At 49.9% G+C, this 15,051-nt stretch overlaps 1 protein-coding gene across 1 annotated transcript in view; it reads right to left on the minus strand.

Annotated features, from left to right (window-relative positions):
- The window catches only part of LOC310798628 (rho guanine nucleotide exchange factor 39-like), a gene marked incomplete at its 3' end in the record, with an annotated part of 142,088 nt that overhangs the window by 54,912 nt on the left and 72,125 nt on the right, over positions 1–15,051 (minus strand). Inside the window, exon 7 of the mRNA XM_083661170.1 lies at positions 13,440–13,568. Within this exon, the coding sequence (XP_083517296.1) occupies positions 13,440–13,568 (129 nt within the window). The remainder of the gene's footprint in view (positions 1–13,439; positions 13,569–15,051) is intronic.

Below are 15,051 nucleotides of genomic sequence, written 5' to 3' on the forward strand. Positions count from 1 at the left end.
CACGCACAGTTTGTTTTCTCGTTTTTGCCCCGGACAGATCCCAGCGCGCATCATTTCCTTGATGGGCAAACGCGACTGAACGAAAAGGCATGGCCGTTCGGCTTCGGATGCTGCCTTTCTAGGAAATCGTGTGGAGATAGATAGAAGCATAGAGCTCAGTTGTGAGCGCGGATGCAGCCGAGCCCACTCTCCGCTGTAGGCAGAGCAATATATACGGCGCTGGCAGAAAGCATGCATCGGTTTCCACTTTCTCCGCTGTCTCCTGTACAAAGTAAAGGATCTGAGGTGGGTGGAGCAGCTCCTGTGACGATGTTTAAGGTGGCGCCGTGTGATCCCTTGAAGGGATTCATGCTCACTGGCTAGGTACGACCTTAAACAGCAGAATTATGGAATAATATGAATTATGATTTTAGGACGTCCACAGACGTCCTTGGCACTCCTCGTTACTTTTTTTTAGGACGTCCACAGACGTCCTTGGCACTGAATGTGTTAACATAACACCTGCTGCTAGCTTACCAGCAGCACTAACCACCTGGTTAACATAACACAGGGTTGCCAACTCACACACTTGAGGCGGGTGAAACACTCTTTCACCTTCAATCTCACACACTCACGAACAATTCACGGCAATTAACACTGAGTGAGGTCGCCACATCTCTCTCTCTCTCTCTTCCCCCTCTGTCTCTCTGTCTCTCTCTCTCTCTTCCCCCTCTGTCTCTCTTTCTCTCTCTCTTTCTTTCTTTCTCTGTCTCTCTCTCTCTCTCCTTCTTGCGTGCGCTTGTAAGTGACTCCAAAGCGAGTGCAGCGATAATCCCGCCACTTGCATTTCAAATGGTAACCTTTGATTGAGAGGTGATCAAACGTTGGCTAATTGACACAATGAACTAACTACCGTGCTCCAAGCGTACAGAGACATTTGAATGGCAGAAATCTGTCAAGGATGACTCACAGGAGATCCATGTTTAACATGTGACTCACAGGAGATCCATGTTTAACATGTGACTCACAGGAGATCCATGTTTAACATGTGACTCACAGGAGATCCATGTTTAACATGTGACTCACAGGAGATCCATGTTTAACACGTGACTCACAGGAGATCCATGTTTAACATGTGACTCACAGAAGATCCATGTTTAACATGTGACTCACAGAAGATCCATGTTTAACATGTGAGATCCATGTTTAACATGTGACTCACAGGAGATCCATGTTTAACATGTGACTCACAGGAGATCCATGTTTAACATGTGACTCACAGGAGATCGTTAGGGTTGTGCTACAACCCAGGTTTTACGAGTGAGAACGAGAGCTCTCACTAGTGCCTACTTCGCTGCGTACGCAGCATTATGGAAGACTGTCATTTTTGCTCCAAAAATTACTTTTACATTAAAACCTGACCACGCCCCTTTAGGTGACGTGGTGCCCCCCTTGGCTGACTGCTCGCCCCCGTGACTACGTCACGGCCAGTCACCCCAGGGGCCGCCACTCATTTCTTCCAGCCAGCTGAGATCCGACGCACCCAGAGACGCATCGACGCAGCAAGGCTGGGTAGTGAGAGCTCTCGTTCTCACTCGTAAAACCTGGGTTGTAGCACAACCCTAACGTTTTACTTCGTTTCGAACTCAAGCTCTCACTAGTGCCTCCATTCAACCGACCTTGCTGCCGGGAGCACCCCACAGGGCGACCCGAAAGGCACCGGTGAACCACGGCCATATGGCAACGTTTATGCCTAACCGTCTGACATATTAGAGTGGCAACGATACTACTTTCTTGCCACCGACAGCACCGCGTGCGCGAACTGCGCACCGGACACATCGAGACTGTAGTACCTGACAAAAGTGTGATGAGAGGACCATGAGGCCGCGGCACACATGTCCTCCACCGACACACCGCGCAACAACGCAGAGGATGTCGCAACACCTCGCGTAGAAAGCGCCTTGATACCCTCCTGGGGAACCTTGCCCCCGGCAGAGTATGCCAACGCGATCGCCTCCACTATCCAGTGTGATAAGCGATCCTTGGAAAGGGGTCCGCCCTGGACCCTTTGCCCAAAGCAAACCAACAGCTGATCTGTAATGCGTAAAGAACGCGTCCTGGCCACATAGGCCGAGAGCGCCCTTACGGGGCACAGCATGAGCAAACGTCTCTCCTCGCCCGTCTCTAACTGAACGGCGGGGGACAGAATGCTGATAAGTCTATGACCATAGACCTAAAGCTGGCATTAATAATCTTAGGTTGGTACGCCGGGTTAGGTCGCAACGTAACCCTGCGCCCATCATTACCACACAGGCCTGCTGCACCGAGAGGGCAATCAGGTCACCAACTCTCTTTCCTGACGACAAGGCCAGCAGCAGCGCGGTCCTTAAAGACAGAACCCTTAAATCGGCGGAGTCCAAGGACTCAAACGGATGACCCGTTAGCCCGTCCAGCACCGTAACCAGGTCCGATTTGGGGGAAAAAACGCACCGCGACGGCGGGCGTAGTTTACGCGCCCCTTTCATGAGGCGCAAGACCAAAGGGTACGCCCCCACGGGGCTCCCTTCAATTCCCCTATGGCACGCAGAATCGCGGCTACATACAGCTTAAACGACTGCGGGGCCTGACCCGCGTCAAGCAGGCTCTGAAGGAAACAGAGAACTGGTCGCACACTGCAGTTCACTGGATCCACGCCCTTACTTGCTGCATAGTGCATCCCACATTATCAGGCAAGCCCTGGGCTAGCAACTGGTCCGGTTCAGGAGCCAGACCGCTAGCTTCCACCTGCCTGGGGAGGGGTGGAACACCTCCCCCTCCGCCTGGGATAGGAGATCGGCCCGTACCGGCAATGCCCAGGGCGGATCTTGCGCCAGGGAGACCAGGTCCGCAAACCATGTCTGCCTGTGCCAAACAGACTAAAACGAGCCGGAGGCGCTGTTCCCTCACCCTGTCCCACACCTGACGGATCAGGAGGGGTCGGGGGAAACGCATAGAGCCCCTCCCTTGGCCACGCGTGCGCTTTTAGCGCGTCATGACCTAACGGGGGCTGTCCTCCTGGATCGAGAACCACAGTGGGCAGTGTGTCGCGCGCCGCGATGCGAGAGATCGACGCAGGCGCGACCAACCCTGGCCCAAACCTGTTCCATCACCCGAGGGTGGAGGCACCACTCCGTATAACGGGGATTGCCTCGAGACAGCAGGCCGGTCGTAACTCCGCCGTCCCGGCAGATAGACCGCTGACACTGAAAGGAGACGGGGAAACACCCACAGGTGAATCCCCGCTATGGTTCAGCGCCCCCGACCGCACACCGCCCTGTTTGTTCAGGTGGGCGATCGCTGCCCTATTGTCCGAGCGAATCAGCACATGGTGCCCATGTGTGAGCCGCTGGAAGTGTTACCTCCGCAGGCCGGGGGGACTGCGGAGGCAACGTTCTCTTTCGAGTCTGGCCGCACGCGGACTTGTCCGGCAGTGCGGTCCCCAAGAGAGCTCCCAACCAACAATGGGCCCACGGCGCCATTGATGGTGGGCTTGTCCTGAGGCAGAGCCCGGCGAATCGCCTTCAGCTCTAGCACGTTTATGTGGCGAAGCTCCTGAGCCTCCCACCGGCCGTTCGCCGAAAAATGCCCGCAAATCGCACCCCCTCCCCAGAGGGAGGCGTCTGTGCGAATTACCATCCTGAGCGGGACAGGGCCCCACCGAGTACCTCTCGAGAGGTAACGGGGGTCCGCCCATATAGCCAGCGCCCGCCAGGCCTGACCTGTCAGAGGAACCCTGCGATGACGGTCCCCGGCCGAGTCCAGGCGAAGCCTGAGAACCATATTTGGACCACGAGAGCATGTGTAGCCTCCCTAGCGGGAGCACATGCAGTGCTGAGGCCATCAGGCCCAACATTACTGTGCACTGATGCACTGACACCGAGGGCACAGACCTAACGTCCTTGGCTTGCTGTCCGAACCGTGCGCGCCTGTCGCTCTGGCGAAAGGCTCGCAGGAAGTATAGCTCGAGCCCCAGGAAGGTCGCCGCCTGCGCTGGGACGAAGCAACTCTTCTGCCAGTTCACCAAAAACCCTAAGGTTTGCCGGTGATCGGTCACCACCTTGGTATGTTCCGCGGCACAGACCCTCGAGTCGTCACGCACACCGTGAGGGTTCGCGGGCTCAAAGACATGCCGAATGGCAAGCCACAGAACTCGTAAGCCTTCCCCCGGAAGGAGAACCTCAGGTATTTCCTGTGTCTCCTGACCATGTGGACATGGAAGACCGCACCTTCCAGATCCCTGGAAGTAAGAAATCCCCCTGTCTCAACTTGAACAGGCGGGGAAGAGAGCATTCGGGATGGGACTTCCTCAGCGTCTTGTTGAGACGCCGAAGGTCCGATTTTGGACGCATGGAGCCGTCCATGGCCTCCTCCTCCACGGCCAGATCGGGGGTCCCGTCGAACGTGGGTGGGCAAACTGTAGCGCGTATCCCCTGTGGAGGGTGCGCCGTAATAGGGACGGGGGAACATAGATGCTCCCAGGCATCGAGCCTGTTGGACAAGATGGTCTCTTGTGGCCAACGGAGCGGAACCCGTTCCACCACTCGGATCATACTCTCTCCCTCAATGTCCCCAAAGGAGACAGTGCACGGTCATCAAAAGCAGAGAGCATATGAACTGAATCAAGTCTCTCTGCCCGCTTCGCGCTCAGAAGAGTGTGGATAGCGAGACTGAACATTTTAGAAACACATTTCTCAAGTTAGAAACTATAGAAATGATCCCTGAAATATAGTCATGAGCATATTGCTGGGCCCCGGGACCTTTCGATCCGGTGCCCTGATGGGGGGGCGGGACGTGAGAGGCTACGCCCCCCCGCCGCATGGACAGTTCCGTAGAAGCTGTGCATGCTGGGGGAGAACTTCTTACGCAAGCTCCGCCTACTGACGCGCTGTTGTATCGAAGTAACCCCCCCCCCCCCCCCCTGCCGTGCGCCTTTCGCAGGCTGGGGGGACTGCGGAGGTAACGTTCTCTCTCGAGACGCACGTGGACTTGTCCGACAGTGCGGCCCCCAGACGAGCTCCCGACCAGCAATGAGCTGTTGGCGCCATTGATGGTGGGCTGTCCTAGGAGCCTCTAGCCGAGGCCAGGCCGTAGCCATGGACCAAGGCGAGCCTTGATGCTGGGTATGAGACCCTGGGCGAGCTCCCGACCGAACTCAGGCCTTGGGCACCGAGGACGGTGGGTCTAAAGCTACAAGCCGCAGGCTGGAACTAAGCCCAGCCTTGGTGAGCCAACCGGTGGGCTTGACCTGGGCGCCGCCAACCGAGGCCAGGCCGTGGCCATGGACCAAGGTGCGCCGTACCCCCAGCCAGGCTCCCTGCACTTGCAGGGGGCACCCCAACAAGGGAGTGCGACCCATGGAGAGCTCCCAACCACCCCGGGCCTTGGGCACCAAGGGCGGTGGGCTTGTCCTTAGAGCTACAAGCCAAAGGCTGGCACTGAGCCCAGACCTTGGCGAGCTGTAAGCCCTGCTGGACACGTAGCGCCAGCAAGGAGCAGTATGTCTATTGTAGCGGAGGTATCTCGCGCCCAATGTACTTACTAGCACACAGATACTAACTACACGGGTGCACGCCAGCTATCTGCAAAATGCTATCGTTCTGTGCTAAACAGTACTAATATTGCTATCTGCACCTATGCAAGGCAGGCTAGCTTTAAACTTCTTTGAGAGCGGCCTTGGCCAGCTCTCAAGAGCTTAGCTGCGGACCAGACCGAGGGTTCAAGGCGCCTGTGCAGCGTGCTCGTGCCCAAGGCCGAACACGCACTTAACGTGCCGATTCATACTCGGCCAAGTAGTTTTACACACGGCCCATCCCCTCCCTGACCTTCCCTGCTCAGTAGCAAGAGGAAGCAGGAAGCTAACCACTAATAGCAAGCTCCCGCAGGGCGCACCCTAATAGCGGGAGTACCGCTTAAGCAAGCTAGCAAAAAGCACATGCTAACAGTAAGCAACCCGGAGGCTAGCGAACGTGCGCGTGCAATGGTAACGTAAGCGGCAATAGCCCATCCCGAAGGGGGGGCACCAATACCCACAACCTGTTAACCCGAGAGAACAGACGTGGAAGCCACTAGCTAAGCTGGCATAAGCACTGAGAGACAAGCGTGCGCTAACACAAGCCTGCGCACAGGCCGGTGCAGCGCGTCTCTACCCTGAGTAACACAGGGAAGCAAGCGTGACCGCGAGCATTAGGCCAGCGGCCCGCGAAGCTAGTCAATCTCAGAAGAAACTCCTCAGAGGGAGTTGCAATCTAGTAGATGCTAATTGCACGAGGCAAGCAAACACTTAGCAGACAAGCAAGCTGGCTAAGATGGCGTAAGTACTGAGAGAAGCGGCCCACACAAGGTGCGGGGCGAGCTCAACTAGCTAGCGAATCGCCCAGCTAAAATCTCAGACGCCAGTAAAAGCTACACTACATTCATGTAGGTCCCAGCAACGCCTGTTCAAATTCATTGTGCCGGTCGTAATCGGCCCGCGTAGCCTCACAGCTAATACAGCACCTAGCTGTTCCCCCCTCTCTGTGTCTAACAGGAAACGGGGTTAACGTGCAAGCTAAGCCTGCACCGTAAGAGCTGGAGTACTACACATCGCTAGATACTGGCTGCACGGGGGCAAGCTAGCTACCTAGCTAATTCACTGAAGAGCATTACTACTCTCGCTTAAGGCGCGCCCTACAAGAGGTAGCTGGCGCGAATACTTAGCACACAGACACTAACTGCACGTGTGCACGTTAGCTATCTGTGCTACAAGGTAGTCCAAGCTAGCTGCACTGAGCAAACTAGCTAACTATCTAACGCGCGTGCTCTAAAGCCGGCGTTCCTAAAGTACCTAGCAACAGAAGCAACCGCACGAATGCATCTAGCTATCTGTGACAACTGTGCTATTTAGCCTGTTGTTCTAGTGCTAACGGTACAAGCTATTCTGCATGTATGCAAACCTAGCTAAAAGTTATGAGTGCAGACGTGAGTCTTGCGCTCGAGCCAAACAAACGTTAACCCAGCCGGGGAACGTTAAACGTGCACTGTACGGCGACAGTGATACACGCACTGCGCAGCGGCAGTATTATAAAACAACAGTTAGCAAGAAGATACTCTTAGCTTGGATGACTTGATCCGATGCCGCTGGTGAAGAGAACAGGAACGGGTCCCCGAATCCTGATTTATCTCGTCCACGCGAACCTCTTGAAGGCGGGCAAATTAACCGGAGCGAGTCTAATTGTCCAAACTCTGAAGAGCGCTGACTTCTAGCTAACCGTGGAGCTTAAGAAAACGACGTCCTCCTGCTGGCTGGAAGAAGCGAAGAGTGGCGGCCCCTGGGGTGACTGGCCGTGACGTAGTCACGGGGGCGAGCAGTCAGCCAAGGGGGGCACCACGTCACCTAAAGGGGCGTGGTCAGGTTTTAATGTAAAAGTAATTTTTGGAGCAAAAATGACAGTCTTCCATAATGCTGCGTACGCAGCGAAGTAGGCACTAGTGAGAGCTTGAGTTCGAAACGAAGTAAAACCATGTTTAACATGTGACTCACAGGAGATCCATTTTAACATGTGACTCACAGAAGATCCATGTTTAACATGTGACTCACAGGAGATCCATGTTTAACATGTGACTCACAGGAGATCCATGTTTAACATGTGACTCACAGAAGATCCATGTTTAACATGTGACTCACAGGAGATCCATGTTTAACATGTGACTCACAGGAGATCCATGTTTAACATGTGACTCACAGGAGATCCATTTTAACATGTGACTCACAGAAGATCCATGTTTAACATGTGACTCACAGAAGATCCATGTTTAACATGTGACTCACAGGAGATCCATGTTTAACATGTGACTCACAGGAGATCCATTTTAACATGTGACTCACAGAAGATCCATGTTTAACATGTGACTCACAGAAGATCCATGTTTAACATGTGACTCACAGGAGATCCATGTTTAACATGTGACTCACAGGAGATCCATGTTTAACATGTGACTCACAGAAGATCCATGTTTAACATGTGACTCACAGGAGATCCATGTTTAACATGTGACTCACAGAAGATCCATGTTTAACATGTGACTCACAGGAGATCCATGTTTAACATGTGACTCACAGAAGATCCATGTTTAACATGTGACTCACAGGAGATCCATGTTTAACGTGTGACTCACAGGAGATCCATGTTTAACATGTGACTCACAGGAGATCCATGTTTAACATGTGACTCACAGAAGATCCATGTTTAACATGTGACTCACAGAAGATCCATGTTTAACATGTGACTCACAGGAGATCCATGTTTAACGTGTGACTCACAGGAGATCCATGTTTAACATGTGACTCACAGGAGATCCATGTTTAACATGTGACTCACAGGAGATCCATTTTAACATGTGACTCACAGAAGATCCATGTTTAACATGTGACTCACAGGAGATCCATGTTTACATGTTTACGGGGCGGCTTTAGCTCAGGAGGTAGAGCGGGTCGGCCAATGACGCAAGGGTTGGCGGTTCGATCCCCGCTCCCTCCCAGCTGCTGTCGTTGTGTCCTTGGGCAAGACACTTAACCCTCCTTGCTCCCGATGGTGTGTCGGCACCCTGCGTGGTAGCCTGCCGCCATTGGTGTATGAATGGGTGAATGTAGACTATCTACTGATTGTAAAGCGCTATATAAATGCAGGCCATTTACCATTTGCCATTTAACATGTGACTCACAGAAGATCCATGTTTAACATGTGACTCACAGGAGATCCATGTTTAACATGTGACTCACAGAAGATCCATGTTTAACATGTGACTCACAGGAGATCCATGTTTAACATGTGACTCACAGAAGATCCATGTTTAACATGTGACTCACAGAAGATCCATGTTTAACATGTGACTCACAGAAGATCCATGTTTAACATGTGACTCACAGGAGATCCATGTTTAACATGTGACTCACAGAAGATCCATGTTTAACATGTGACTCACAGAAGATCCATGTTTAACATGTGACTCACAGGAGATCCATGTTTAACGTGTGCTGCTGCGCGTGGAGAGGAGAGGCACATGCTTTAATGACACAAGTTAATAGCCTACTGTTTGCCCTCCTTTGAGACAGGTATAGTGCTTCAATGGTGTGCTGCTAAAACAGTATCCTATATCATGTTGATTGTCATCTGGTTCAATGCGCCAAACTGTCGCAAAAATAATGATCAATAACAAGACTCCACAAGTTTTCTACACATGGTTTGAGCTTCAATTAATTCAATTAACTGAACTTTTCATACTGAAGAATCTAGTGTGTTTATAACTTGGCCGTGCTGAGCAGAACCAGTTCAAAGAAACTGTGCGCATTAGCACGCATAGCATCGTCCTGCGCATACCGCTCCATTTACCAGACTAGAGTTCACAACAAATTGCATCATAAAAGTCAATATTCCAGGACATCACCCTTCCGGTCTACATGTATATAGCGATGTGCCAATTATAATCCATCATTAAGCACCTCCAAGCCGCCTGGAGCATGCGTTATCTGCGATGCCTCCTCGGCGGTGTGTGTGGGCAGCTGCGTTCTGTTCTCGTGCGTCATATTTCCTTGCGAGGAACCCAAATATAACAGACTACGGCTATTGTTACCCACTGACAGTTAAGCTGCCGTTAAGAAGAGTGAGGTGAAGCTCGTGTGATGAAACGTGTCTTGCTGCGGGTTCAGGGAAGTTTGGAGACGGGCAGATCGAGGCGAGGAAAGCAGGAGGGGCGTGCCTGCATGATTGTACGCATCTCTGGGCTCTCGGATCAAAGGGTTGCTCGGTTAGGGAGTGGCGTTACTCGTTGTCTTTTACTCTCTCTTTGTTTAGAAAGGTAAAAACATTTTGTTTAGTCTTTATTGCATATTCAAAATCTTAATTTTAATCATTTAAAATCTAAAGGTTACCAAAAAATAATTTCTCCGAGTCATTTGGATGGGATAAGCATCGTGCACCAATCAGAGAGTAATAAGTAGGAATGGGACCGATCCGATCCAATATCGGTATCCAATAATCATGGGATGCAGCCGATCCACGTGCCAGCCGATCCAGTTTACATGGCTTGCACTAAACAATCAGCCCAACGTAACATGAGACACGCCTCCATTACAGAGATGGAATAGGAGGAATACGAGCTGCGTACGCGAGCTGCAGGGCGGGCGAGGCTGCGAGCCCGCCCTGCAGCGGGTTAGCCTAGGAATCGAGCGCGCATAGCGTGCGAGATTCCTAGTTACTTAAAGGAGAATTTCGTTTTCTTTCAACCTGGACCCTATTTTCCACACTGTATGTGTCTAAGGGACTCATCGTGACATATTTTTTACTACTCACCGAGATAGCCTTGTTTACAGCTCGAGCAATGTGCTCAAACAACTATCAGTGTAACTACACAGGGCAATACTGCACCGCATCGTCAATACACGTTCGCTAATAAAACTGCTTGTTTTGCCGTCTGCAGGAAGGCTCAAACTGTCAATAGTGTTTGGCAACATGGAAACGACTCTATACATGAGTATTATTCTCCGGGGTTTACTGTGGGACAGAGAAAATGTGCGTATGAAGAGGGGAGAGAGAGAGAGTAAGGAGCACAGCACAGCGCTGTTGACGAGAGGTGAAATCCTCCGTGTTGACACAGTGCAAGCTTCCCTGCTCCTCTCTCTCTCTCTCTCTCTTTCCTCGCCTGTTCACGCCCATTTTCTCTGTCCGGAGAGTCGTTTCCATGTTGGAAAATAGGGTCCAGGTTGGAAAAAAAACGAAATTCTCCTTTAAATATGGTCATCATGCCAAAAGAGAAAAGGGGAGGTAGGGGATATTCATTAATGTATTCATTCCATAAAGAAAAGTGACATCACTGCCAGTATGTTGCATGTAACATAAACCTCTTCCTTGGTGTGTGTGTGTGTGTGTGTGTGTGTGTGTGTGTGTGTGTGTGTGTGTGCTCCCGCCACAGCTCAAGATGCCATGCCATGCATCACGTGTACACAGGACCGATGCCATCAAAATCTCACTCCAGCCAGGTAACAGCCAGGTACAGCCAGGTAACTCAACGTTGGCAACCCTGCATAACGTTAACATGAACACTTCTAGCAGTAACGTTACCAACAATACCAATGTTGTAGAACGAGCATCCCACCAATCAGCTCTCCCCGTTTATCCCGTGTTCCTGCCTTCCCAGATGTTCCCCATTCTAGTTACTTACCTGTGTGTATCTTATTTCCTAGCCTGGTAAACCAGCCCGTCACGTAAACCAGCCCGTCACGTCAACTCACATTTCATTTGGTTCTCCGTGACGGTCTGGCCCCGGCGCCATAGGGGGGGGGGGTTAGCAGGGGCGGGAGCATGGGCGGGCGTAGTTGCCTTGACAGACAACTCCTCCAGCCAATCAGCGTCGGACCCAATCAAACCCAAATCCACTCGGGAGAATGGCAAAAACATATTTTCCGTCGAGAAACTCCGCGGTTGCGGCGATACTCCTGTACTTGTTTAATTGTTGTTATTGAGGCTATTTCTGCAATAACTGCACTTTATGGCTGTTTAAACTAGACAAACGCTGACATGACTCCTCGAGACGATCAAGCAAGGAGGCGGCCATTACTGTTTTGTTAGTGCAGTGCTAGTGGGGTTCCTGATTGGCCAACTTGCGCTGTCAATCACAGCGGAGTCGCTAATTGGCTCTTCCGCTTCTGCTAAACCCTCCCCATGGCGCCGGGGGCCAGACCGTCACGGAGAACTAGGGATGCACGATATGGATTTTTAGAGCCGATACGATAACCGATAAATATATTCTTCTTGGCCGATAACCGATACGATATAACCGATAATTATTATATAAAAAAAAAATATATATATATATATTTTTAGTTTTTAACCTGTATTTTATGCACACCTGGGGTTAAAAAAGGGTTAGGGTAGATGTATGGATGTAGTGAGCATAGTTCTGACCTAACCAAATCTAACTGACATCACTGTGAACGCAAAACGAAGAAAACTTCTGATATAATATGATTGTTTTAATAAAGTGTATCACTCAATTATAGTCAATACAAAAATAAAGGCTTTTATATAACGGAAAGCCAAGCTGCTTAGTCTGCAGATAAAACACAATGACAAAAGGCATAGTAATTTAGACTTGTCATACTGATCTGTTAAAATTTTGCATGGGTTCCAGTTCTCAGTGAGTTGTAGCCTGGGCCCAATGAATGGGGCAGGCACTATATAAACCATCTGTGTCGTTTCACTTTTTACTGAAAAATGCTGCCACCAGATTAAAGAAAAGAACCCTATGTTGACTGACTGATGCTTTTTATGTAGCCTAATGTGCGCGCGACTGGATTCAAGGATTCAAGGATTCAAGATTTATTAAGTGTCCCAAAAGGGCAAATTGGATTGCAGGAAGCGTAGTACGAAGTACATACATAAAAACAAATAAGACAATGCGCCTTTGTTTTCATTATTGGCTGTTAGATGGCTCTGTCCAGCACTATGGTCCAGCAGCTAACGCTAACTAGCGCGGTTAGCTTAACGTTAGCGAGTGGTTGCGAGTTAAATACACAATCCCTGGATGTTTCATTTCGGGTAAAGGGGTTTCCATTAGTTTCTATAAGTTTACGCCAGCTCTGTGTATTAAGTGCTTTTGCGGGGCTGTTTGATCACAAGCCACAGACTGTAAATGTCACAAGCATTTTGTCTGCCAAGCGGACGAGTCTGCAGGGTAGGCCGCACGACGAGCTAATGCTAACAAAACTCGCTAACAATAACAACAAACATATCCGCTGCATCATCGCCAGCTTTGGTTTAACGTAATGCCAGCTTATTGGTTTCCCCTCCTCTCGGAACCTGTGTGGGACATGGATTGCAAATTACAGTAGCTTGATAATTCTGAAACTGCAGCATACTGGCAGCAGCCATGTTTGCGTCGCAGCTGTGATGTCACGAATGTGCGACAACAAAAGCTCCGCTTCCGAGGCAAAAAATAAAGCAGGATTATTATCGGATAATTTATCGGAAAAAGGCCATTATCGGAATAATAAATAATAACGCAAATGGCCATATTGGCCGATAATTTACCGGTCCGATAATTATCGTGCATCCCTACGGAGAACCAAATGAAATGTGAGTTCACGTGACGTGCTGGTTTACCAGGCTACTTATTTCCTGTCAGCTATTGTATTATCAAACACTGCAACAGGAAGTAAGCTATGGGCGATTTACAACGCTTATGTTGTCAAGTTAAAAGCGTAGATTGTCTCAGTCTGTTTATAGCTCTTGTCGAGTCATTGTGTTTGTCAGTGTTACCTGTGGGCGGTGGTTTATCCCTGCCTGTATCTGAAGAGCTGCTCAGTAAAGGCTTTTGGTGCTGAATCCAGCCTGCCTGTGTCTGTCTGCACTTGGGTCCACAATCCAGCCTAACCCTGTGACACTGACCTGCAGACAGCACCTTGGTCTTCCGCCCTTTCAGCAGTTTCTGCACCCGGCGAAGCTGCAGCTGGTTGTCATGGCTGCGGGCGTTGTCGTGGATACGCTGGGACACCTGAGAAACCACCGTCACTGCCCCTGCAGCACACACGCACACGCACACGCACACGCACACACACACACACACACACACACACACACACACACACACACACACATCTGTATTACTCAGACTGTCGTAGCCTCTGTGACGTCACCCATTGGTCTGTGGACTAGCGAGTGAGACCATAAACTTATTAGGAAAGTATTTACTGAGGTCATACATCAGAAGAAGGGTAACTTTCCCATTGACTTCTATACAATCGTTTTTGAAACCACATACCGTATAAACTTTGAGTTATATAAAAACTCACCCCCCGTACAGTTGTTATGAACAGCGAAATTAGCTACATGTATTCACCTTATGTTCATACGCGGGGGTGTGCCAAATTCTTCCGGGTCGTGTTAACACTTCCGGCGGTCACGGCGCGAAATATAAAATACGTCAGAAGAAGAGAGTTGTTTTTGTAGCGGACAGTGCAGGGGGTAAAACGAAGAACGTAGCCTACTACTTTGAGCTCGGTACACAGCAAGCAAGCGAGTATCCACTGTTAGCCAGGTCAGATAACATTATCGACGACGAGCACTTTCTTGTAAAACATACCTGGACTCCAACAAAGAAAGCTTCAGATGGTCTGTCCTCCGAGCGCAGCTCGAGCCACTTACACCTATAAGACCCGCAGACGTTAACGTAATTCCCTGGAATGCGAGACTTAACGAGCCAGTTACATGGCATTTGCATTCTTAGACATTGCCGTTTGCTTTTATTTCATATGTTACATACAATTGGCTAAATTATTAATTAATTCAGAGTTAGATGATATTGGAGCAGCCGGCCTTTTTCTTTTTTTTGCCGGAAGTCGTGGCACGACCACACAAACGGGTCAAATGGGCGTGGCTACATAAGGTGAATAGAGACTAAAATATCTGTATTCTTTTGTACCTTTACCTTTATTTCTGCTGTATAGTTGAGCATTTTAACATGGGGGTGAATGGGGATTTAGTCGCTTTTGCAGCCAGCATCAAGCAGCCATTTGAGAAAGTGCAGTTGTTGGTACTTCTGCATTGATGGAAGGTTGGAGCTTGGTATTACTACAGTATAACTGTGAGGAGCATATCAGCATAAGTGATGAAATACACTCCCTGACCTCTGACCCCTGACCCCTAACCTAATCCTCATTTTACATTTAAAGGGGCATTCAGTAATCTATGCCCTGGTCTTTATTAGCCCCTAGTGGTGACTACGAATAGAGTGCCAAAGTCACACCCTCTTCCGCATTCAGTATGCAAACCAAGGAATTTCATCTGTTATTCATTTTTTCCATCTACATTTCGTAAAATGCTTATAAGAAATCGTTTTACTTGGTCAAACCAAGCAGTTCAGCTATATTTAGAATCAGGAGAGACCATAGAACATTTCACTCAGACCAAAATGTAAAATTAAAACACTTTTTCCCCCCAACCTACAGCCCCTACCTACCCCTTTAGGACTCTCTACATTACAGGGATGGGCAACTGGCGC

Source organism: Poromitra crassiceps, assembly GCF_964638095.1.
Source record: "Poromitra crassiceps genome assembly, chromosome: 2".
Taxonomy (NCBI): Eukaryota; Metazoa; Chordata; class Actinopteri; order Beryciformes; family Melamphaidae; genus Poromitra; species Poromitra crassiceps.